The following is a 26,945-nucleotide window of genomic DNA, read 5'->3' on the forward strand; positions in this document are numbered from 1 at the left end:
TCAAAATTTTCTGCCTTGAGACAGGAATGCATGATAGAAATGGCTCAAACATCTTCACATGAAACACTCTTTATCATAATTCATTCACAATTATTTTTCTAAAACATCTACAGTTACATAATCCCACCCATTTCCATCCATTATCACAGATTTAATTATTTGTTAAACAGTAGTTGCCAGCAATTGAAAGCTGTAAGGCTTTTTGCATATTAGTAGAGTCTTCTGAACTACAAACACAAGACTATCACAACTATAACTCTCACTTTACATGGCAACCCCAGGTGGCAGATGTTCCAAAAAGAAATGTGTTGCTTACGTGGAGTTCATAAAAATGACAGAGAGAGCTCTGTGCCTAGTTAGCTCTAAAATCCTTTCTCCTTTACTAAGATTAATTTCTAACCCTACAGCAAATTCCTCATTTGGAACCAAGTACTTTTATGAGCTGACCTTTATCTTCCATTGCTGCTATTTGGAAAATCTACAAGTCAGGCATGCTAGAGCTCTCCAGTAAAACTCTATGTACAGAGCATAGCTTTAAAGAGACGGGTTGCTTGGAATCCTTAACTCCCTCCATCTGAAGGGAACTACTTTGAGGTTTTCTGGAACTGTTGTAAACAAGAGGATATTTTTTTTTAATATATATATGTGTGTATATATATATATTTATATATTTTATATATAAATGTTCTAAATGTCCTTTGGGAGTCCATTTGTTTTTATCTTTCCAAATGATGACTAAATACCTGATCTGTAGCATTTCTCCTGAGAAGATACTAGTAAGGGAATGACAGTTTTGATGCACTTTGGAATGGCACAATCACGTAAACGCTTGCACAATTAAGACTTATGAACTCATCCAAAGTTTCTAAACATGATACTCTAACTAGGAACTAAAATACCAGCACGATGCAGCAAGTTAAAAAAGAAAATTCTATGTAATCAAAATATAAACAAGTACATAGGAAATGGATATCTGTCAGTAAAACTATATCTTTTTAAAGTAGGAAACATATGAACTTAGGAAAAAAAAATGTAGCTATCTGACAAACTTTGTAAAAAAAGTACTTTCCAAATGCATAACAAATGCCAAGATATCCCGTAACTGGCCAGGTATAGCCACATGAGAGCTGCATGGTTTAGAGCAACCCAAGGAAGGGTGGAGTGGAAATAAAAATCACAAAAATAATAGAACTGCAAGTCTAGGAAGAAAAAAAAAAATCACATCATCTAAATTACTGAATGCTTCTATCACAACTGCTAAAGAAGCCAGGGGAAGAACAAAAAAAAATCAAAACAAAACAAAAAAACCAACAAAAAATCCCAAAACCCAACAAAATAAACAAACAAAACCAAGAGATTTAAGTTTAATTATTCTTAGAGTTACCTCTAAAAAGTAAAAAGTCAGGAGGAAAAAAACCGTCAACATAATATACTAATCCTAAGCACCAATTTAATAATTTAAGTTAACCGTATTTATATTTCTCCTACTGGGATGGAGCAAGTTCTGCTTGAAGGCTTAAAAGTTTAACTCTGGAGCCCATCTGACTTCTGTGTTCTTGCCATGCTTCCTCTGCTGTTCACATCAAAATCCCTCTAAAGACTCTCCTATGTTTCAAATTCTCTAGGCAAGCAATTCTTTGAAGAGACAATTACATCCTCCAGTTGAAATCAACTTTCAGGTCATGAAAAGTGAAACACGCCATTATTTGGTTAGTCTGTAATTAGTCTGTGACAATGGAACAGCTGGCATGGTTCCTCAACAGGATTTGCCTTAGAACTAGCAGCACCCAGGGCAGACCAACTGCGAGCACATCCAGACTCCACTTGGAATTAGTAGTGTTAGAAAATTGCATAATGATCAAGAAGGCATTGCCATACATGTGGCACTGTTAAATGTTTTTCCTCTCTTTTTCTTATTAAGAAAAAACAAAGGAAAACAGCCCTCCAAAGAGCTTTTTGGTTGTTTTTTTTTTTCTTTTTTTTTTTATGTTGTTGCTTGTCTTCACATCTGGAAAAAAGCAGCACAGTAATGCCCAGCTAAAACAGCTCAGCACTTCCCATCAGCTTAGTTCTTTCAGAAAGCACTTCCACATAGATAAGGTGGTCTACTTCAGCTAATTCTCAGAGCTAACCCTTTTTCCAGTATATATTTCATGCCACTTCCTGATAGCAATTTCAGAACTGAACTGGATCTATGGCATTGTCCACTACTAACTGTGACCAGATCTTGACACAGACCATCAAGTCGGGCCCTTGGGATGGTTCCACACATCGAACTGAAGCTCAAACTAAAAATCTCACTGAAACTCAAAATCTGGAGTGGTCATGAATCTCAGCTACTTTTCCCTATTTGAACCCTCACCCTGTAATGAAAGCACGCACACCAAGGGAAAATAACAACTGCCTGAGCTGGGAGCATTAAGACTCTGGTGAGTTATCCTGCTGCTCTTCAGTGACCGTGGATTCACTGTGCTCCTCACTCGTCTCGTTGGAGGGGTCCTCGTAGCTCGGCTCAGCAGGGTCCAGGCTGCTCCCCTCACTTTGCTCCTCGCTTTGCTCTTCGCTGGCTTCTGCAGACTGCTCCAAGTTGCTCTCCAAAGACGTCGGAGAGCTGCCAGTTACGCTTTCGTTTTGGTTCATTTCATTAAAAGGCTGTGGAAGAGGTGCAGGAGACCGTAAAGCGTTTTCACTGGCGGGGATGGGCACTTTGGTTGCACCGATATCTACAACAATGTCATTTTGGGGCAGAGTAACCTTCTCCACAAGTTTCCATTGAATAATACTCATGTCTTTCCCTCCAGTTGAAATCAAGTGACCATCGCTATGAGTGAAGCTGACATTTGTCACATGACTGCTGTGAGCACTGTATTTGTGACTTGGAGCCTATTGGAAAAAAGCAGAAAGATTAATCCCGTGCTTGCCTGGAAGAGAACATGATACCAAAATCCAAAACTACTGCCATGATGGGGTTTAGCCCTTTAAGAGAGCTCTTTATTCAGGTAGGAGTAAAGAACTATGTTTATATTATTCTTCCCCCCTTCCCAAAATATATTCTCTTTCTGAGGTGTGTAACTTGGGACAGATCCAAGATCTTCATACAAAAGGTAATGGATTTAACGCCAAAGCCAGCTTGAGCATCACACCTCAAGCCTCTGCTCAGAACATAAGGATAACTACTGCTCCTTCACTTTTAGGTATATTGGTTTAGATTTTGTACAATTTTATATGTTCAATTTTTATATATAGGCTTAATGGGGAAAACCTTTGTCTCTAGTACTGTTCTCAGATCTAAATGAGTCACTTGGCTGCCAGGTTCCAAAAAGACTGAGATGGAAGCAGGTACCTGGTAAGGAAAGCTTCATGCAATGCAAACGAGCACACAGACTAGGCTGGTCTAGACTTACCTTTGGCTTGGAACAGGGATACTGAAAGAGATGGACCTTACAAAAATCATCAGCAACTGCTATCACTTTCCGATTATGGGACCTGACAAGGGCATTTATATCTGTCCCATCCGATCCCTCGGGCCAAACTCCTACGAGAGAGTAATTTTAGAAACAAATTTTAAAAGACAATCCAGAAGCAAACCTTAGACCTACAAAGCTGTGAGAAAATGAAATGCATTAAATGTCATTAATATTTTGTTAATCTATTGCCGCTCTGCCATCCTCTGTCCCCCCAAACCCTCAGCTTTGTCGAGAATACAACACTGACTTCAGTAAAATAAAAAATGTGCTGTCTACTGGTTTATACAGCACAAAAACGCACACTTAAAATTGCCTTATCTTTTTCAGTCTCCCACGGTATCTCTTTTTGGTTTTAAGCAAAATGGCAAATAGTGTTAAACTGTGAAGTTATTTTGATTTTCATTCTTCAGTGGGTGGAGTAAGGACATTATTTTTTCTGAAGAATAAGAAAAGGAGCTTGTTAAGCTTGTTGCAATGCCAATAAAGCACACTGGAGGTAATTCATTAAATAAAGACATGAAATGCTAAGGAAAGTATTCAGAAATATTTTAGTGGTCTTGCATCAATAAAAACAACCTGAAAAATATATACTGTTTAAAAATTTTCAAATATTGCAAAATGAATTAATTTTAAGTTTCTCCTGAGTACTATATATAAATACTGTCATCAGCTGGTAACAAATTAACTTCAAAACAGTTTCCTGAAGTTTCAGCTATCATCTTAGGCAGACTGTGCCAAACAGTTATGCCATTTCCTCTTCTTTTTAATTTCAAATTAAAAAGGCTCATCTTTAAGATTGCATCTCTTATTAAACCTCTTTTGTGTTCACAAATTCCTTTAGCAGCTCTGAAGGGAAGACAACCCTTTGTCAGAAGACAGAAGGATTTGCATTCAGTACATCAAGCGAACATGGAAAAAGCCAAGACATTAATATGAGCGAGTTCTTAGTAACTGGAAAAATAACAAAATATAGAACTGTGTTATTAGGTATGACAGAAACACTTCAATTTTATTAAGTTCTCCCAGCCAGCAGTAAGCCTCTCAAAACAATCTGCTCAGGCAAAAGTGTGGGAAATGTGTAGTAAATGAGAGTGACTTCAAGTGCTCAGGGTGCAGACTGATGATACTGCTGAGCTAATACAGTAATGTCAGCTGCCAAAAAGGAGTGATGTTATTCTCATCTGAACCATGCATTGCCATCCTTTCTTCTGTTGACAACAGTGCAATGCCTGAGCCTAATGGACACATTATCCAGACTTAGATTAGTAAAACACATACTCCAAAAGCCCAAGCCCTACAAACTTAACCCTCTCTCCTGAACATCAAAGTGAGCAGCCCCCAGCTTGTTTGGATCCCTGAGCCAGCTGACCCTTAGGTCAAAGCCAGACTTCTCCTTTGGGCAGCAAATACCTGCTAGGTTGGCTTAGCTGCACTGTCTGATTTAATGGGAAAACACTTCCCTTTGTCTGAGACCTTGCCATAATTTTAAGATTCTGCCAAGGGTGCCCGACTACCAGACAATATAAAATTAAAGCATGATGAATCTTGGCTAGGAAGTTTAAATATATTCTGTTCTGCCCCAGAATAACATTCCGTTTATCTGCTTTATCTACTTCACTCCCAGGTCCTCAGGCATACTGAAGAGTTTGAAAGCAGTGGAGACTGATCACACTTAATCCAGAGTGGTTAAAGTTTGTAATAATCCAAAAGGGAATGAAAAATTATTCACTTTTTAAAATTGAAAAGAAGTTAAAAGGGTTCTTGAAACAGTGGTTATGGGAGTTGCTCATCTCCAACCTGGCCTCAGTCACCAGTAGCTTCTATCTGATACCTGTTAAAGAGACAAAACCAATGGGCTAAATGTGAAACCAATCTCTTTCTGCACTCCCACACTGCATTTCTTTAGGTCAGGAGTAAAGGACACTTCTGTGAAAGCACTGAGACTCAGAGAGCTTCTGCTTCTATTCTGTCTGCTCCAGCATCAAACATAGTGCTAAGAGTTCATCAGCAATAGAACCACCATTTGCTACCTACACTTCTCTGGTGTAAGTACTCTGCATAGAATGTAGCAAAGCTAACCCTCTAAGGCTACTCCAGAAGCAATAGTCAGTCCTTATAAAGTTTTTTCAGTACTTCTGGAGAAAGATGTTTTACTAGCATCAGGGAGTTTTGCTTCTCACTCTCTCTAGTGTCTCCTGAACCTTGATACTACATTTAAAAAGAAAGCCATTTGTGTTGCACTATTATTGCAGTTGCAGTAGCAAAGAACGAGGAAATGACTTCTGTGTATTAATTCCTTGTTGGCCTAAGCTTACAGGTACAGAGAATCAGGAGGAAACAGACATCAGCTCTCTACTTCACCCAGACTGAATGAAAACAAACACGTACACCACCTGGTTAACAACTTGCAGGCTACTGAGAGCCAGAGTTTTCAAACTAGCAATAAAGAATAGCATTCAGATCTAGAAACAGCATGCTCCTATTTCTGATACCTTCTGCAAGCTCCAAACAACTCAAAAATAGCTATGCAGTTTATCAACCAGTCTGCTTCCTTCTCTGACCCTTATATTTTTCCTGCCCTGCCTCAGATTTCTGTACTCAGAAAGGAAATCAATCTGTTTACAATAAAGAAAATGCCCTCCAACATACCAACCAACATGGCACACGAGTGTCAGTACTAGCCCACAAATCGATTGCAATCCTCTAAAATTACTGGCTCATTAAGCACATCACAGTCCTAAAATATGCACAACAGGTGTCAGAAGCAACAGGAAGCACTCAGACTTACCTGATTTTCTTCTGCTCTGCATATAAACTGATACTCAAAGTTGAGCTTCTAATGGTTGCGAAGAAAAGATTTGTAGACCTAACCCTCACCTCTAAAGAATTTGCTCATTTACTTTCTTTAGATGTTTCCTCCATAAAAAAGAGGCAGGTATCTGCTGCCATTGGAAGAAGCCAGACATTCAGCATCCTGCTCACATAACTTGGTTTTACAGCAGTGACAGGATGAGCCATACTTTTCAGCCTCTGACAGAGAAGCTCCTCATTTATGGCCAACAGAGCTGTCACTGTGGCCGCAGTCTCAAACTGCAGTACCAAAATCAGCTTCGCAAATTTTCTGGTATATTTTACAAATAAACTACTAGGGAAAGAATCTCCTTTATCTTGAAAGTGTTTTCGGTCTTTAGAAGCAGTGCATATTACTCACCTTTGACTACAGGTATTCAAAGGACTCTCATGATTTTAAGTCCTGAACCTAGACTCATAGTCCCATTCCTATCCCTAAACAAGGCAAGGAGAGTGCACATCTGCCATACCAGCACTTAAAAACACAAGCTTTTTGCTTCAGTGCCTAAAATGACAGCATAAAAATCAAATCCCAAACTTAAGGACTAAATAGAAATCAATTATACATTGCCTATAGAGTACCCAGTGCTCTATATATCACAGATGAGCACTGTGGTCAGTCTCTTTGGTCTGTCTTCTCAGCACCATCCTCAACCACCATTAGCAGCCTATTTGTAATGACAATTTAAAGCAAAAGAAAACACAAACCCACAACGTGAATAGCTTCAAAGCAAGTTTAATGGTGCTTACCAAAGACCTGGAAGCCTAGCACACAAGTGTATGTTGTCCAATCTATATCCTTACAGTCAGAACGATTCCTGATCAGCTTACAGCCACTTGGAATGTCCCCTGTAAGAAAAGCGAATGACCTGTTACAACATATAACTTTATACTAACATGTGTGGTCTTTGAAGATGCTGACACAGCAGTTAAATGCATCTTAAAATCAAGCTGGAATGACACGGTAGAGGCAACATTGGGCCAGTAACTTTATTACATTCCAGATACTTAAAGCTTTCCTTGGTATTTAAGAGTCACATTTACTCTTCATGTCCCTTTTCAGATGAGAGTATCTCAAAAACACTTCCCTGCAGATGGGTCTCTTGTTACCTGCTCTCCAAAATGCTTTAAGAGACTCTATAATAGAATAATTTATCCTTCCTAACAGCTCCATTGATGTGCTAAAATTCAATCAATTATTCAGAAAATGATGCTTTTAAAAGAGTGAGAAACTACTGCCAGAGGAGCCTCAGATTGTTTTTTAACTTCTAACTAGGAAAGATTATTTCCCAAAAACACATTCATCTTTCAACACACCAGCCCAGTATCAATGAGTCACAGTTCTCTGCATCCCCATACAGGCAACTATAAACACCACCACGTCTTTTTGGTAGACTGAAATTCTGCACTATACAGATCTAAAACCTAGAGTTGTGGCAGGCAGAAATAACATGTTAAGGTGGCAGATGTTTAAACTGATCGTTCCTCTTGCCTGTGCAAGAGGAACCCTCTTGGATCTAGTTAAAGCCACAGGAAGACAAGAATATATAAAACCCCCCAATTTAAAACCAGAATGATGTGCAGTGTGCAAGTTGAAATTTTCATACAACCCCCACCTATTAAATCCATATTTTCACATTTAAAAAGGCAAATACAACCCCATCATTGCCGCTAGCTCATTAAAACAGTATTATTGCTTTGCTTCGTTTTCAATATCACAAGCCAAGATAAAGTTTAAAAAAAGTGACATGAGAAGAGAGCAGTGGCACAGCCCCACTGATTTTATTCCCTCCAAATAACTAGTACTGTTGATGCTAATAAGACAACCGTATATATTATTTTCAATCTACAGAACTTTGGGCCAACATCAAAATGTACAGCCACTTGTTCTGTAAATTCTACGCTGTTAAACTGATTTATGACCTTGTAAAGAAGTAAGCTATATTTGGAATTGCCATTAAGTAACACCCAGCTCTGAATAACATCAAGATATAAGGTTACACAAGTTCAAATTGGTTCCTTTGTCAGTAAGCATTTTGTACAGTCCTGATCAGACTTCTAAACATTCTGACAGCTAATACATACTTCTGTTTCCAGTGCACTTAATTTAATACTTACAGTATAGTATTTCATAATCTCCTGAGTTTGACATTATATACTTGTTGTCTGGGGACCAGTCAAGGTGTGTAATATAGCTGGAATGTCCCTGGAGAAAAACACAGTAACACTAATGTGAAACATGTATTTTAACTCAAACAGAAGCAGAAGTTGTACCCAAAGATGGGACAGCTAACAGCAAAAGAGCACCTCCCCACCCAAGACAGGTCTGCCACAAATAACTTGTGTTGCTTTAAAGGCTCCTTACTCGCCAGTGCCACAACCTCTAGGAGCTAAATTAGCCCAGGCTGGGCATCCTGCCTCTCCCACTGCACACTGGATTCTGCACTTGCAAACAGTGTTGTCCCTCTTGGACTCTAGAACTATCTTCTCCCAGAAGGTACATTGCTAAAACAATTTGTACTTGAATTAATAAAGTATACATTGCTACTAATTAAGAGAGGCAAGTAATTTACACCGGATCATAAGGAAAGTAACAGACAGGACTCTTAGTTCTCTATCCATTTAAAGTAATTTCCATAAAATGCACACGCATCCAAATAACCTTTGCTCATCCTAAAAGCTTGGGATACCTTAGTGAACAATCTTTGTGTAAAACAAGATCAAGCACTGGTGTTAAAAGAACACCCTCACAAGTGTCCTGCAACCTTCTGCCGTGTTTAGATTGGAAGTAGATTTAGATTGCAAGTTAGGAAGAACTTCACCATGAGGGTGGTGACACACTGGAACAGGTTGCCCAGAGAGGTGGTGGAACCCCCATCCCTGGAAGTTTTTAAGGCCAAGGCTGGACAGGGCTCTGAGCAACCTGATCTAGTGGGAGGTGTCCCTGTCATTGCAGGGGGGTTGGAACTGGATGATCTTAAAGGTTCCTTCCAACCCTGAAAATTCTATGATTCTATGACACTGAGGGCTAAACATACATCTTTGCTTCTCAGGGAGAAGCCAAGTGCAGCTGGTCAGCATATTTTTACTGCGCAAAAATGTTTCTAGTAATACTAATAATTATAACAACAATAATAATAATAATAAAAAAAAAGAGAGACACCAGAGAAGCCACATATTTGCATAAGGTTGGAATACGTTACTTCTCCTTAGAGAAAAGGGTAGGAAATTAATAGAAGCAATAGCCACTTCACTCTTTTCTTCTTTCACCCTTCCATTTCTTTTTACTGCTTCTCTTCCACTTCCTCATTCATTTTCTATTCTTCCTAGTAATTCTGCCAGGCAACAAAATGCCACTTTCTTGACTGAGAGATATTGATTCATCTCCTCTTGGTGGGCATTATGAAGATGATGTCCCTCAACCCCCTACAAGGTCCTTTGGCCCAGCATATACTGACTGTACCAGGGCTTCACAGGAACATTCTCTGTACTGACCTCCACACCACTCACCCTGCTGACTTCCTCTATGGAGGACTCTAAGAGATGCTGACTGCTTTCAGAACTACACGTAGAAATACACTGTCTACCTCCGTGTCCCCAGATCCTCTGAGACACTGCAAAAACATTTAGGAGAAAACCTAACCTTTAAGATTTATTTACTTATGAACCAGTCTCTGCCTCATTCAGAGGAACTGTGTATTGACATAACTACTTTGCAGTCATGGGTGGGATATACTATATTGACGTGCAAGATTGGTATTCTGAAAAAAAAAATAATAAAGTGCACAATTGGCTAGGATTTTTTCTCCCACCCTTATTTTCCGAGTCTTCAAATTTGCAAGCAAACTCCAACATGGAAAAGAATTGGCCAGTCATTTCCTAAATCCTGCCAGACATTTGGCAGCTGTTAACATTCCTGGGGCCGGTGGGGGAGGGAACAAAGCAATTGGTCAGGGGACTCCATGCTGTGAAATCCTTTCAGGCAAGCCATCACTGACTGATGAACTGGAACACAGCATTGTCATAATATTTTCAAAAGGATGATCCCTTTAATATTAAAATTTTTCTTTCATAGATGCCCACTGATAAGGCAACATTTTACTCTTTCTTTTTCTGTACCTTTATATACAATGAATAGCAATACTTACTTTACCACTGTCTAATAAAGTTATTTGACTAAATGGAAGCTCTCTCCTTCATTAGCAATGTTTATCTTTTTCAGACTGAAGTGGTGCAAGGGCCAAAGGGCCCAGTTATTTCAGGTGAAGTCCAGTGTATCAAATACTTCAGCCTGGCTGCCTCTTTCACGCCACGGCCCTCGGTAAATGCAGGGAACTTGCTTCTCCTTTGCTGAGACAGCTCTGATGTAAGGCACACAGAGCCAGCACCAGCTACCCTGGAGCTGCTGACATTCTGGAAGTTCATAACCCAGCCCATACCTTCACACTGCTGACTGCATAGCTGGAGTCCTTAAAAAAAAAACAAAACAGCTGCACTAATTGAAATGGTTGTTTCAGCTCATCTGAAATTCTTTCTGATCACAACCAACACTACCCCTCGCTGTGGAAACAGGCTTTTAGGGCAGAGCCTCGCTTCTCTGTCAGCAGCAAAAAGCCTGCTTGTGATTGAAAGGGGAATTAATAAGAGTGGGCATGCGGCCCTTAGGCACAAGCCAATGCTGGTTCAGTAGATAAAATCCTTCTGAAAGCATTCAAATAATGTATTCAAGTTGGAAGAAACACCCATAAGTTGACTACCAGGAGGACTGAGTCATACTACTTGGAGGTCACCCACGAGGCTACTGGATGACAGCAGAACGCCAGAAGGAACCCGGTGCCAGAACCCAAACACCGGCCAGGAGAGTGCTGTGGGTCCTGACCATGCCCGGGTGTCTCCCTGCTCAGCATCAAACTGGTGTGGAGCCGACAGGCAGCGGAGGGGAGGCTGAGGGTGCCTGAAACCCGATCGGCTGCGCTGGCTGCGGTCAGCACACAGCACACACGCTGCTCCCGCTGCTGCTGCTGCCTCCGGCACAAGCTGGAAGGGGCAGAGCAGCTCAGCCCCGACAGAAACCAGGTTGCTAAATTTGGCTTCTACGTGCAGTCAATCAGGCTGAAAAACATGGTTAACAGTAACCTGCTCTGAAAACCTAACACTTCTGCCTGTAACAATGCTCATTTATCCTGTCTCAAGTTTTACAAACCTCATTGCCACCAAGGCAGAAGGGACAGACAGACAGATGCTGGTTTAAATTACAATTTGCTCTCTCCCAATATGTTATATCTATGATTTAAAGAATTAATTAAGTCATACCTCTTCAAAGAGCTCACAGAGACCTGAGGTGTAGCAAGCTAAGCATTACAGATGCTAGGGTTAGCCATCTCTGAGTGATTTTATCTTTTATGGTTAAAGAAAGTGATGGTGTGAAATGCTGTACTCAGAGTACAGCCATCCACTGCTGTCTGCATCAGCACCGGCGGGCCCCTGCTCTGACCTCCCTCTAGGCTCAGTCATTTTTCCACTGCCTGAGCTCCCCTGGAAGGCTGTAGACCTGATTTCTCACCCTATGACTATTGTGCTATCAGCTAACCCTGTCACCACCCTGCTTGGGAGCTGCAGAATGCCCTGGAACTGGATGCCACTGAACCACAACCCTGCCACTGAGGAGTTTTCAGCACACCCAACAATTTTCATGCCCAGCTGTGTCCCATATGCCAGTGCTGAGCCCTCCCTGCACACTGCAGGGACAGAGGAAACCCACTGCTGCTGACCATCCTGGTACCCCTGTGCCCAAGCAGCTGCTGGACCCTTATGCTCTAGCAGCTCTGGGCATCCTCAGCCAAATGAAGGGTAGAAACCTCTCAGACACCATACATGACACTAAAGGACTGACTAGCACCTGTTTGTGTGCCCTTAGGCTTCCACTGCAAGTCTTGCATCAAAGATTGTAGAAAAGTGATCATGAAAAAAAATTATCTTAGCAACAATAATAAAATACATCCTCCCAGCCTTATAGTCAGTTCCCTCCCACTTTCAAATTTAAAAAGCAACTTAAGAATTTCTCTTATTTTAAAACTTAAGAAATGCAACTGTTGACAAACATGAAGTGTTTTGAGCAGCAAATGCATTTCTTTAAAAAAAAATCTTCACATGGCTGATGTGAACCTATTCTTAAATACCATTTGCAAATCCCATTAACATTCATATGTTCCTTATGTAGGCATTCCCAGTAACCTGAAGAGATAGCTGAACTTAAGGGCCAGGATGTTAGATAACTAAACACTTTAAAAAAGTACGTCTTTTAGTACTGAGACAATATAATCTAAATGTAAGGATTCATATAAACTCAACTACTTTTGCTTTGCACTTACATTTATTTACCCCGTGCCAGAAAATTATTTTTATCAATTCCAAATTTTGTAGTAACAATTACTGCTGAAAATAGTGCTCATTTTCAATGTTCAAAATTACACATTCTAATAAAGTTCCATCATCTAATGTTACTTTGGTCTGAAGAGTATTTTACCAATAGGTGGAAAAGACCCCCCAAAATAGAGTAATATTCTCCCCCAAACAGTTTCAGCAGATAGGCATTTCTCCCTCTTACTGCTTGTTTCCCATTTTAAAGAAAAATAATTAGTGTCAGCAACTAGTGATATTTGATGCAGAAATTAACATTAAAGGTTGCAGTAACCCATCAGAATGAAGTTTAAAATCAATCAAATGCTGAAGAAAACTCCATAAAACCAAAATCGAAAATTAAAATCAGAAAAACATGAACCTGCAGAATGTTCCACTGCTTCACATCTTAGTGTATGTATGACATCAAAATGCAAAACCTAAAGATTATATTAACTCAAACTTACAGAGCATTTTCCATATCTGCTATACTTTCTTCCATTTTCTGTTACTATGTAGAGGTAAATAAAGTTGTCATGGGATCCAACTGCAAGTAAGGTGCCATCTACAACACAAAATATCGAATACAAATTAGCAAAATGTTTGTTTTTCCAATTCTAATGATTTCAGATCTATCACTAAGATAACAGTCTCAAAGTACTGCTTATAAATTGTATTTAAAGATATATAACTGTTTACAGTATTTTGTTTTTCAGTCAGTAACTATTTACATTGTGGGTATGGTTTTCGGGCAAGTTCCGTGTTTTTTTCACATGAGCATCCAGTGGATGTGGTATAAATCCTCAGACTGCACTGGATTTCTGCAAATTGTGCACAGCAGGCAGGCTTGAGTTTTCTGCATCACAAAAAATGCAGAATAGTATTTACTCTATAACTAGCTTAGCTTTGGAGTGGGAAAATTCCATATAATCAGCACAAAATAATGTCTAAAGAAGCAACGTAGCATTCAGACATTATAGGAAGCTTCCTAACCTGCACTGTCTCCCTTTAAGAAAAAAAAGTGTCCAAGAGTTGCCTTGAATCAGGATTATTTGTAGTATCAACAAACATCAATGCTTTAAAATACATTGCTGACCTTGACAGACCTGGCAGCAGAGGAACATTTTGCCCACTGACATGGTATTTTATCCAAAAGCAAACAAGAAACAGATTTACAAGAGTCTTCCCCCATCCAGTTTTAACAGAGAGGAGTTGTCTTGTGATGATCTGTCCTGTCACATCTGCAGAGGATGGGCTTGGGCTCCATGTAATCTCAGAGCAAATACTCTGAGTTTCAGAGAGATCTGAGCTTAGTTTTATGGTTGTGATTTAATAAACTTGAAAATTAACCAAGGAGGATATTAAAATACCACTGAGAAATGAAACTTTTTATAGGCTTTTCTATTATCTGTCAACTATTTAGTTGAGACATTTTTTCTGGAAGCAAAGCAAACTTATTGTAACAGCACAGTTCAACGTGAAGGAAAAGCTGGCCAAGACAACTGTAATGTTTGCAGTCATAAAACTTCAAGATTTAGCATACACTAGGAAAACTGTAGACAAGTATGCAGTTATATATTATGCATCTTAAGCAATTTTTTCAAAGCTCTACCTTCTTACAGAGATTGGGTAGTCATTTGACACCATTTAACAGAGGAGGCATCTCCTTTATCAGTAATTATTCTGCATGTAAGAGGCTGCCTACCTACTGAGTAGCGCATCACTGAGAGCTGCTCGTTGCCATCAGTGTGTATTGAAACCAGATCCCTCGTTTCTGCATCCAAAACAAACCACCTAAGAGAGAGGAGAATTCCATTGAGTATCACTTCCACTAAACAAAAAAAGCAAGCAAAAGAGCAATAATCACTGCCTGCCTTCATCTTCTCATGCTAGCTCCTCAAGGGCAGCACATCAAACATCTGTTTTTAATGGAATGCTTTTCTGGGTCACAAAGCCATACAAGTTTCAGGGAAGAATATAGAACAGATTCTAAATACTGCCCAATATCACCCCCCTTCCTTAAACACTGTCGTAATCACCAAAATGTCTACTGGATGATAAACATGCCACCAGATAGCTAATACGACTCCATTTTATAATCCTGAAGCATTAAAGCTACAGCTGAATTTTAATCCACTACTTCTTCCCCTTTTTGAAAAACAGCTTTGAGATAAACTGATCTTTCAATTTGTATGTAATAAAGGTAAAAAAATAAAAAGTAAAGTAGTAGGAGAGAATGAAAAACATTTCCACACATGTTCTAAACACAAAGTATATTCTAATTTGGTATTTTTCCCTCTGTACTTTACACTTCTATGAAGAACTTTATCAAAGTAAGAAGGAATAACCATTTATTGAAATGTGATGGTTCATAACCTAGCTTTTTTTTTTTTTAAATTTCCTGCTTGGGTGATGTATAACTGAGGGTAATGAATTGGATTTTTTTATTATTTAAAAATAACTTTTAACCTTCCATATTAGTTATAATGCACATGTAGAAAATGCAGACAATCTTACAAAAAACTCAGTGGTCCGTACACCAAAATGGCCACTGACATAAATGGTTCTTATGGGCACCTAACTCCTAAATACCATAAATGACAGCAAAAGAAAGATAACGAAGTAAAAAAATAAATACATATACATGTATGTAATGAAAACATAAGATCCCAACATGGCTAAATACATTAAAGCTGTACTCAGAAATTAATTTTTTTTGCTCTTAACTTCTGATTTCAAAACTGTGTGCATACACCATGGCCAGGTTTCCATCCCTAGTGGCAAGTAACAAGTTCACACACTGTGGAGGTGAATAAGGAAATTCCACCTGCTGTCCCATAGTGAACTTGCTGATACACCACTGAAGCTAAGACCATTTATTCCATAACAAACTTGTATAACTTAAAATAAAATCCCAGAACAACGGCACACATCACTGATTTCTATGGGTGGAGATATGATTCCAGCTCGTGTTGATCTAGTGTCCAGCAGTTAGCTATCTGGAGAGTGGCTTGGTCCCAGTGGCTTAAAACCAGCTTGTGGTTGGTGACCACATAAAAGAAATTAAATGACGTACGCATTAAAAAAAACACAACCTCACATGCCATGGACTGCTGAATAATCTGCGTGCAGGACAGATGAAAAACAGCTACTATGTTTGCATTGGACAGCAGTAGAAACCACATTCAGAGTTTCTCTGCTGTAATTCTCTACTGAAAGTGGATTTTTTATTTCTTCCAGTCTACACACTAAGGTTTTGAAGGTTCTCTGAATACATTAGGAAAAACAAGTTGCAATTCTGTTATTTAGGTCAAACCATGCCCCACTTTGGCCCTGCCATATACTTCATTAAAAAACACGAGAAGGTGGTCTGAAAGCTACTATCCCACTGTCTCAATTTTATCTGTGTTTTTCTGAATCCAGAACAGGGTGGAGGCTCTTCACTGCTTATACCAGGTGGGTAACACACCTCTTATCCATACACAGCAAAATAGGACATAGGAAGACACTTTGCCAGAAAATTTGGGCACTATACTGTAAAATCCATTTATCTAGCAAGATAACACTGCATGATGCCTGTTCATTTATCCTGAGCCGTGTAATTGCAGTTCCTGAATGTAAAAATTATTATGAGCACAGTAGTGACCAAAAGCAGATTGCTTACTCACTGAGTGGATGGGTACTCCCTTCCCATGCCCTCCCCCACGAGTGACAGTGCTGTACAGAGCTTCTGCCAGACAAGCAAGAGAAGAGCTGAGCCCTCCCTGTCCCAAGATACACCACTGGGACAGGACAGGGAGGCTGCTGCAGCAGAGTCATGATTCCTGATGCTGTCTCTGACACCAGATCTTTCGGTAGGTCCTTTAAGTCTGTTTTCTGAACAAGGTAAGACTTCAGGTAGTATTATATAAATGAGAAAACCCCAAAGCCTAAAAAGCAATTGAAAAGACATGCTAATGCCACCATTTTACTGAAAGCACAGAGGCAGTATTATTAAACACTGTGCAAAACTACACTTAAGAGTGCACATGGATCTTCATTTGGCATTAGGGAATGCATTTTGTGACACCATCTCCTTTCCAAAAAATGTTCTGAACAAGTGTTATTAGCAGCAATCTTAGCCAAAAGAGTGCACTGTGACAATTTCAGTACTAACTTAAGCAAGATAAGTATAGTTCACATTTAGTTCAGCTGCTTCTTTATGCTTCCACAAGCTATAATCAGACATGGTCTCTTAAATCTTCCAAACTCTCTGAAAGCCATGGGAAACATTGGAGCTGCCAGAAAGCAAGCCTGTCTCCATGAAACATCTCTCCAGTCTAGCAGCTATAGCAGGTCATTGGCACACATCACATAGGCTCTTCTCATGAGCAGCTGCGGTCTACCGTGAGACTGTGATGACTGGGTGTTTGGATCTGTAGACTGGATGAAATAAATGGATGAATGGTACATCCATGATAATGGAAAATGGTACATTTTCATCTATTTCTTGTCCTCCTATTCCTTTTATTTAAAGAATAGTAATAACCTATCTAAAAATTAAATGGTTAAAAAAAAAAAATCAACAAACACTTGAACTATTCTTTTTGGTAAACAATTTGCCCTATGACAGACATTTATGACATAATATATCGATAATTCACCTCTGTGAATGCTGAATTCTTCTGATGAAAACAATGTGGAAACTATTCCAAAACAGTAATGTCTTTTTGCACTTACACTTGTAATTCCCATGTCTATTCAATACTGAATGATGAATCTGCAAGGTATTAATCAGAGTGAACAAACCACCAACCCATCTTATGAGATTGTTTCCCTGGGAAAGGCTTCGTCATCTTAGTATCACAGATGACTCTGACTGCTACGAATCTTAACAGCACAATTGCCTGATTTACCTCCTTGTGGTTTTGGCTTATGATGGTCTTGTTCTCTACCCTTTAGTTATTTTAAGTATGTTGGTATTTTTGAAAGAACTTTTTCCTTTCCCTTCTCTTCTGCAGTGCACAGGTTCTACTTTCCAGCAAGTAATACCATGGGCAGCACAGCAAAAGGATCTGTATAGTGCCCTGAAAAAGTACTTTTCTGATAGGATTTCTCATTGCCAGCCATTTTTAGCTTTTCAGATGTGAATTTCCAGCAAACAGTATTAGTTCTCCCCAGGCTTAGTTACAGACAACTAATGATCAAGCACAAGGAAGCTATTTTAACATGTCGTTAACAAAACTTGCTGCAGACCATTTCCAGACAACCCAAAAAGGGAAATTATACCAAAATACTCCTCTCATGGGAAGTGGTATGTGAAAAGCACACCAAACCCATTATGTGTTGGCCTGATAAAAACACACCAATGCGAAACAACAGACAAGAATGGGAGGAAAGGTAGAAAACTCAGTTTTCTTCAGAGATCAGAATTTTAACCATCAACCCAAACTTTCTTAGTGCTCCATTCCCTACCCCTGTTTACTGACCTCCATACCAGAACCAGAGCAGCAGAACAATAGACACATCCAGAGTTTATCAAACTCAACCCAAACTGATTTAATATTGGCTTTATGTACTTTGCTCTATGAATCAAATAAGTTATTAAATATCTTGTCAAGAGCCTGAAACTATTTTCTCTCATACATTAATCAAGATACATCATGCAAGCCCTCATTCCTTGGGAAATAACTCCCTTGGACAGGATTACCTGGCACAGAAAGTACCCTGTTAAGATGCTGGTTAGGCAGTAAATTTACAACTGTTCTGTTTATCTTGATTCACAACTCCATTTGTTTTTCATAAACTAGTACACTTAACAGGCCTCATTTCAATTGTTTCATTTCTGTATCTCAAACCTATCACTGAGTCATGCAATTTCAGAAAGCAATAAAATTTAATGGTGAAACTGTAACTGCTCAGTTCCAAGAAGAACAGTAAAAATAAAAAAAGAAAAAAGAAAGAGGCCACAATGATAAATTTATCCGTCCAACATATTATAAATCAGTTACCTCAAACAATTAAAAAATAAATTTAAACTGAAAAGTGCTGCTTCTTTTCCCTTTTCCCTGTTTGAAGTATCATCTGGCCAGTATTTTCTGCTATGTTTAATTAAGGTAGAAACACTTGTTCAATTTAATGCTATGATTGGGAAGAATGGAAAAAACAGAAAGGTACAACAGGGAAACCAAGTATAGAAGAGCTCAGCAAGATTTTTCTTAGGAAGGTAAACTAGATTCTTAGCCTGATGTTACACCTAATGAATTTAGGTATAAAGACTACATATTCATCTTAGAGAAGGAAAATCCTTAAGAAGTACTTAACATTTAGTTTTTCCAGGAATGTTAAGGAGTGTCGTTCATGTTCAGCAGTTTTTGAAACCAAACTTTAAATGGGATTTAGGAAAAAAAAAAAAATTCTAAGAAGCAAACAACTCCCCACCCTCTCCTCTAATTTTCTTGTATGTACATAACATCATGTTAGCACTGAGCAGTCAAACATGAGGTAAAACTGAAACCACTAATAAAAATGCCAGTAAATTTACTATCTGCTGCTCTCATCTTTCTAATGCTATGATATTCCATTTTTTCCTTTTTTACTTGCATGTGAACTCTTAGGAGACTATACCAGGGCAGTATTGGGATATGAATTAAACCAGTATTTTTCAACCACTGAAAGAAACCCGAGTTAAAGGATTTGGCTTGTGTTTTGATAGCTTTCAAATAAGCTACCACATTAAGAATGAATGTGAAGTGCTCAGCAGCACTTCATTTGAGCAACGTGTCACGTTGAACTGTTTTACACAAAAATCAAAACACCAGGCTGTTAATTTGCCTTTGCACGTCAATTTAGAAGTTTGCAAGAGTGTTCGGTTGGCAAAGAGAAAGATATAAACTAATGTCATGCACACATACACAATACATTAAATATATGGTATTTTCTACAGCCAATAAGGAGTACCTCCCCCCCCCAGAATAGGTAAAAAATAATAAATAGTTGGGCTTTCACAAAAAGTAGTTAAAACCAAAAAAAGCCTAACATCAGTCAAATAATCATTCTGTCTGCATCTAACCTAAGACAGATCTCTCTTCTTCCTCCTTGAGCAAAAAGAAAAACAAATTATATATGAATTCCAGCATGTAAGGTGTCTAGCACTGAACTGTCTGCTTTAAATGTTCACAACTCAATGGAAAGGTATTTACCTGCCCGAGTGTGTTCCTATCGCGACCACTGCTCCACTGGGATGGAAGTCAGCACAGTGCCCTGGTTCCTGAACAGAGAGGCACAGACACATCAATTCACCTCTTTGCTCTCTAAGGGTCAAACACCTCACCTGGTACCAAAACTACTTCTAAAACCTGAACTGACATGGTGAAAAACTCATTAGTTAGCGGTATGCTGGTAATCCTCAAAGGAGTCTTCTTTTAATATTTCAGTGGCAGGGATTATATGATCTTATTGCAAGCCTGGATTTCTCTGTAAAAGATATTTTTAATTGCATATAAGGACAAAACTAGCTAACAAAATAGCTAATGAAAAATGATAGTAAGAGAGGACTTTAAACAAAAATTTGCATGATATCCTCCTTGATTGGCTTGATCAAGGTTTGAATAATTGGAAAAAAAGTTAAAGAACAATAGACTTTGATTTTATTTGACTTGGATTGTTAGACAGAAAAGGTTACCATCAGACAATGGCAATCAGATTACATCCTACATAATGTCTGACAAGCCTGGCTAAGTTTACCAAAGCTTCCTAACAGCTGTTTTTAGTGCCCTAACTACAGGATGCTTGCTTCTCTTGCAATCTCATGGGACAATGGTGCCTAAGAAAATCAGTGCTTTTTCCTGTTTCGCAGCTTTATATTTAATGTTAAAGTGTTGACATACATCTAGCAGCCTGGTCCATTCCAGTGCATGGTCCACAGAATTCCACATACAGACTTGCCTATCTTGAGCACATGTTAAAAATATATCTTTGAAAGGATGGGATGCCAGTCCCCAGAGTTCATCTGTATGTCCCTGGAAAGAAAACACACAGGATTTAACAATTAATAAAATAAAGAATCTCTTAAAACAACATACTAGCAGGGAATGCTTTTGGGTTGTACTTTTAAAAAATTGTGCTCACCTGCACCTCTACTATGAAACCATCATTAAATGTTCCTCGCAAAACAAAGTTTCGTGAAGTACCCACTAAAAATTGATCTGCTTTTCCTTCTGCTACTGCTCTGATTGTTCCATACTGGTCAGGAACCTAGAAGAAGAAATATCTGTAAGGCCATATCATGCATCTTGATACACATTTATTTTTGAAGGTCAAAAATAGTGCCAATGACAGTACCAGAACTGCAGTTCCCGAGTAAAAGGAACAATCTAATCACTATATACACTGGGTCAGGACTCGAGGAAACTTTCCTCACTTATTTATCCAGTATTGTCAAGAAAAAAAATGTTTTGAAGTCCATAATGTACAATTTTTTCCAGTTACCTTATTTTATTGCCACATAACCAAACCACAAAGACATACATATTAACTAAACACCTCTTTTAGGAAAAAGCTAAAAGAAAATACTCAACATAGCTCATTAATCCCTAAGTCTTGAAGAACACCCATCTGTATCCTACTAATTGTTTGCCTTATGCCAAAAATTCTATTGTAATACTCAAACCCTGGTAGCATTGTCTTTCTTCAGAAAAAAAACCACAGGCAATACTAAAAAATACCCTCAAAACCAGAATGAATAAAAGAGATGAAGAAAGTACTTGGAGGAAAGAAAAATCCTAAAATTTCTGTTCAACTTAGAGAACTGAAGCCTCACACAAGCACATTTATAGGCTGATAATTTAAATCCTTTATTATAAAACATTATAATCTATTTACAAAGACAGCAAACAGAAGGTACTCTATCACTGTAACTACTAGTTATCCTAAGGGTGAGGAGGGCTCCATATTGCTAGTCTATACCATACTCAAGGCAATTTCCTTGTCACTCTTGCTTTCTTACCTCTATTTCCCTTTCAGGATTCAAATCATGATCCCACAGGATGATCTTTCGGTCTTTCCCACCTCCAGTTAGCAGCATCCCATTCCTCATCTGACAGAGTGTGAACACACTGCCATCATGAGCTTTGATTTGTCTGCTTATCTGGTACACTCCTACATGCACAAAAAGAAAACAAAACAGTAAGGAGCACTACACGTTTTTTTTCACCTGGGGTTGACACGAAGCTGTGCCTTTTTGCAGAAGAATAAAGTAACAGTATAGAATAAATAATTACATTTGGACTGTCAGGCTATTAGCATTGCATTAGTACTGCAAACACAAGGTGGTAGTGTTTTCTTACAGGATAAAAAGATAAAACAAAGAGCCTGCCTTTCTGAATAGAAATTTTTTTGATACTGATTGTCCTACAGCTTGTGAAGACACAAACAGTAACAATTTGCAAAATGCTTTAATTTTCTGCTCTCCGATGGAATTCACTTTTTCCACATGCAAGAGAAACTGTCTTTTACATTAAATAAATACTTAGTAAGTGATTATCAGCACAGAATTACAGCTACTTTATTAACAGAAACTAAAAAAAAAAATTATTGTCTATAGTCTTATGGGAATAAAGCAAATTATTTATAGCCAAGTTTCCAGGCTGTGTGATCCTAGCATCTAATGCTGGATGGTGACTCACTTAAAAATAGCATAATCAGCATTTGGCATCTATCAGTCTAGCAATCTACCCAGAGGACAACACTAGAAAGAATGAAAAAGAGATGTGAAAACTGAAAAAAGATAGCAGAGAAAGAGTTTTGCACCCTAATTGAGTCTTTATGTCAAAAGAACTGCTGTAGGAAAGTATATTAAAAAAAAAAAAAAAGCAAAGCAAAAAAAAGCAAACCAGTGCTTTGAGACTTGCAAATTTTCAAAAACCAATCACAAAAAAGCATAAAGCAGCAGCCAAATGAAGTACCAGCTTGTATTTGCTGACTCTGCCTGTGGCTCACGTCAATTCCAGTCAACATTCTCTCATATTATGAAAAAGAATTTAAGAGCAAGTCCTGTGACCAGACTAAACCAACTAAAAGATCCCATATTTAATTAAGTCAATATAAATAAATGTTCTATTTGATACCTTTTAGAATAGTAGTAGGAAAAGGTTATTTTTGCAAAAGAACTTGAAAATTAAATATTAGATAAGTTGTTAAATTGCTTTTCCATAGAAGTTAGCTTAAATGACAAGAAAAAGATTTACCTACAAAAACAGACATACCATTAAAAATTTACTTTCTACATGAATGTTTTCCTGGAATAACAATTTAAACCAGAGTGTTTGAAATAGCTGCCAAGGCAAATAAATTATCCTTGAATTTATAAGTTACCTTAGGGCTCAACTGTGCCAGGTCTGCATAACCAATATTTTATTTTTTAAAAAAAGCTTTGCCATAAAGATTAAGTTTAACCCAAATTCAAAGAAGATTGCTTCTAAAGTATAGTTTACAGCCAAGACTTGAGTATCTTCTAAACCAGATAGTGTTATTTGCATAACTGGTACAACTACACATTAGATTTTTCCTTCACACGTAGGTGCTACTCACATCAGCTTCAACACTTCAAAATATTTCTCTGAAATTAAGCATGGTACAACACAAGCCTTAAAACACAAAGGTAGCCTGCAGAAACCTCGAAGCAATCCTAACAGCCTTTCTCAAATGAAAGGATGAAAGGAAAGCTAATTAACAACACTTTTTTAAAATTAAAAAAAAAATTTTTTTTATTCACTTTAGGCACAGTGTCATTAATTAAGAAACTCTAGATTGCTAATCAGCAAATTCATGACACTTGAAGGAGTTCTGTACCACCTGTTAACAACTGGAAGCACAGATCCAATTATGTTTGTCTTCTACAGCCTATCTCATATCTGTGATGAATAATGAATGTATCCTACCTTTTGGGCCTTTCCCTGGAGCAGATTCTACAGTAGTTTTGCCCCAGATGAGTATTATCCCACCTGAGTCTCCAGTGAGCACATCACCATTTCCCAAGAAAGCCAAACACTGAACAAATTTGGGTTTTTCATATTTCTAGAAGAAAATAAGCAAAAGAAAGGGATAGTTGCTTGTACACTTGAAGTAATTAGTATAATGTATCTGCATCTATGCACCCTGCATATATTTAAGCAGAATTTAGCCTTTTTTGTTTGTTTACCTCTCTGCTAAAACAGTGCAGGGTAAAATGAGAACAAATGCAGAAAACATTGAACAGGTCATCTCATTGATTTAAAACTGACCTGATATCAACACATTTCTTACCCCAAATATTCCTTGCTTTCTTGATAATGAATTGCCACTCCAGGTCCAGAAAAATATATGAGATTTCCCACATGTTATTATGGTATTTGCATCAGTTGGATGGAATTCCACAGCAAGAACAACTTCATTTGTAGTCTGAAATAATAACAGACATAATCACTTTTCAGATGGGACACTAGCTACTACAAACACATGTAAAATCCCATGTTTCAGAACAGTGATCTGAGGAGCTAGACAGCTCATTACATGCTTGAAAGATTCGGTAAGCATTCCATGCTAAATCAACTGCCTGAATGACTGAACATATAATTTCATATATATACATTTTTTAAAAATATGTAAGAGATGTTTATAAAACTTCAGAAGAAATGTCAGGATTTTACATTAACTTTTTAAATCACAATACTTTCTGCCTCAGAAACAGCTAAGACTCCTGCCATGAAAACTGAATGATGTATAAAAGACATTTTTTTGGATTGAAAACGTTCCTTAGTTTTTACAGACTAGTTTTCTAATCTGGATTATGAAGATGTGATAAAAGGCAAGTGAGATATAGTAACATAGTAGGATTATATCCATAATTCTCTTTCTACACCCCTTTGGGGTCTTCCTCTTCTTTTCCTTCTCTCAAAGGAGAAAAGCAGCAGCCTGCATAACTCAAAACTCTGAAAGATTGTGTTTTTACTGGCTGTGTATACTGATGCTGAATTACTAACACCTCAGTGACTATTTCATGCTGTACCAATAGATTTGACAACCATAACTACCTGACTGGTCATTTATCTAACTCCTAATGTATGTTCAAACAATCTACCTTTGAAGACAATCTGCTGGAGGCAAGGACTCCATGAAACACTTGAGGCAATGCATCAATGCATTTACTCTTTTGGGTTTTAAGACCATGCTTTAAAGAAGTATAGATGAAAGTGCTGCTGAACAGCATCTGTGGGAGTACCTTTTCCCACTTCACCATTTTTGCCTGACTTTAGGGAAACAACTTTCTTAAGCTTCACTTCTTGTTGATGGCCATATTTATTGAATTACACTTCTCACATACAGTCTCCTCTGCACAAATGGATAAAGTCTGAAAATTTTAATCAAGTTGAGCTGAGAAAAGGTTTTGCACTTTTTTTTTTTTTTTTTCCTACTCTGCTCATACCACCTGTCATGGAACGTGGTGAAAATACTGCAAGATCAAGTCCTAAACAAGAACTAGTAGTGAAAGGCAAGCTGTTCATGCCTAATTGTTTTTGGCCAGTTCTGAAATACAAAGGAACACCCTGAACAGTAAAAACAGTCAAAACATGGTATTAAATTGGAAATATAAGGCACATGCCAAATAGTTTCACATTAAATATGAGCAAGGAAATGAAAATGCTGATACGGAATGACATTAAAACTCACAGATTACAACATAATTAGTATTGGCCAGCATGATTTATAGAAAAAGGGTCTAACTAACCTGATTTTGTTATCTGAAACTGCAAGTTTGCAATCATATAGACATATATCCTTATAGAATATGGATATATAGACTCACGATTAAAAAAAATGTAAAATACTGGTTTCCTCATCCATGTAATATATTGTATATGCTTGCCATTATACAATGCACATGGATTACAACAGCAAGTTATTATCTGATTGGATGGAATCAGTGGAATCAACTTTACATAAATATTGAGACCAACACCTCTGAATGCTTCTCAACGCTCAGAAATTTAGGTTACCACAGAAAACAGGAAGGCAGGCAAGACTGAGCACTATACTATTACAAAAGCACTGAGGGACCAGATGTGAACAGACACATGTACCAAGAATCAATGTCTGGACATTGATTCAGACAAAAATGAAAATCAGGAATGTTTAAAAACATGTGTTTAAAAAAACCAACCAAACAACTAGAGACTGAATCATCAGTTTCTTACAGTGCCCAGGATGTATTTCGTTTTAATTAGGAAAATATTAGCAAACTGGTAATTTGGATTGGCTCTTAGGGAGGAATAAAGTGTAATGATAAACTCTCCAGTATTGAAAACCCTTCTAATATACAAACTAAGACTATATTTCTTTTGTGTCCTTACACCAGTCAGCAGCACTATATAGCAGCAGTTTCCTACTAAGATTAAATGTGTGTCTGACAAACTATTGTATTTATGGGAATAAACCCACTTGTATTTCAGAGTATTTATTTGTGCAATACTTACCTTTATCTCTGCTATTTTTGATTTCCTCTGCCAATCCCATACAGTAAGCATATGCTCATTAGAGTCATCAATTACACACAAATGAGTACCAGAATCCTAAAGGGAAAAGAAAACAAACAAGTGCTGACGAAGTGCTATCACACCTTATTTATAAACAGGGCAGGAGAGTAGTACTTTAAAAAACAAAAAAGTATAAATATAAATTTATTAAGTCCTTTAAAAATAATTATAAACTCTATCTACCTGGTGTTATCCTTTTCTCTTAAAGATAGAGAGGTTTATTCATAATCTCACAAAAACTGACACTGCTTCAAATAATATTCTAGGAAAGCTTTAAAAGTACCTTACAAAATATTTCCAACTTTTTTTTTATTACTTCCTTTTTGCAATATTGTGGTAGTTGCAAAGGTTTCTCCCTTTTTCTGTTCTGCAAATACATCCTTTTTTCCTCAGGTCTCAGAGGACAGACACAGCTACACCTGTGGTTTTTTCTTAAATGCCAGCACCACATAAACACAGCTACATTCCCAACTTTTGTAAGCATCTCATTTTTAACTCATGAAGCATTAAGAATCAGCAGTTTTATCATATAGTTGGTAAAACTGCAAGAAAGGTAACATTTTTGAAATAAAACGATGCTCACAGATCAGAAAGATTGACACCTATGGCATTAAATTATTGCCATGACTTTTTTTGAAGAATTTTAAAACAAGATGGTAAATGTGGCTAGATGGAATTT

At 37.8% G+C, this 26,945-nt stretch overlaps 1 protein-coding gene across 2 annotated transcripts in view; it reads right to left on the reverse strand.

The window, feature by feature from the left end:
• Positions 1 to 1,987: 1,987 nt before the first annotated feature.
• EML4 (EMAP like 4) overlaps positions 1,988 to 26,945 on the reverse strand; it is a 155,434-nt gene continuing 130,476 nt past the window's right edge. For both annotated transcript variants that reach the window (XM_030447726.1, XM_030447724.1), the window contains exons 12-24: positions 26,207 to 26,302; positions 24,000 to 24,134; positions 23,636 to 23,771; positions 21,703 to 21,854; positions 20,826 to 20,951; positions 20,585 to 20,716; positions 19,898 to 19,965; positions 14,422 to 14,510; positions 13,184 to 13,281; positions 8,436 to 8,523; positions 7,068 to 7,166; positions 3,405 to 3,535; positions 1,988 to 2,883 (exon numbers count right to left, since the gene is read on the reverse strand). In XM_030447726.1, coding sequence (XP_030303586.1) covers positions 2,419 to 2,883; positions 3,405 to 3,535; positions 7,068 to 7,166; positions 8,436 to 8,523; positions 13,184 to 13,281; positions 14,422 to 14,510; positions 19,898 to 19,965; positions 20,585 to 20,716; positions 20,826 to 20,951; positions 21,703 to 21,854; positions 23,636 to 23,771; positions 24,000 to 24,134; positions 26,207 to 26,302 — 1,815 coding nt within the window. In that variant the 3' untranslated portion in view covers positions 1,988 to 2,418. The remainder of the gene's footprint in view (positions 2,884 to 3,404; positions 3,536 to 7,067; positions 7,167 to 8,435; positions 8,524 to 13,183; positions 13,282 to 14,421; positions 14,511 to 19,897; positions 19,966 to 20,584; positions 20,717 to 20,825; positions 20,952 to 21,702; positions 21,855 to 23,635; positions 23,772 to 23,999; positions 24,135 to 26,206; positions 26,303 to 26,945) is intronic.

This window comes from Calypte anna, chromosome 3 (assembly GCF_003957555.1).
Source record: "Calypte anna isolate BGI_N300 chromosome 3, bCalAnn1_v1.p, whole genome shotgun sequence".
Lineage (NCBI taxonomy): Eukaryota > Metazoa > Chordata > Aves > Apodiformes > Trochilidae > Calypte > Calypte anna.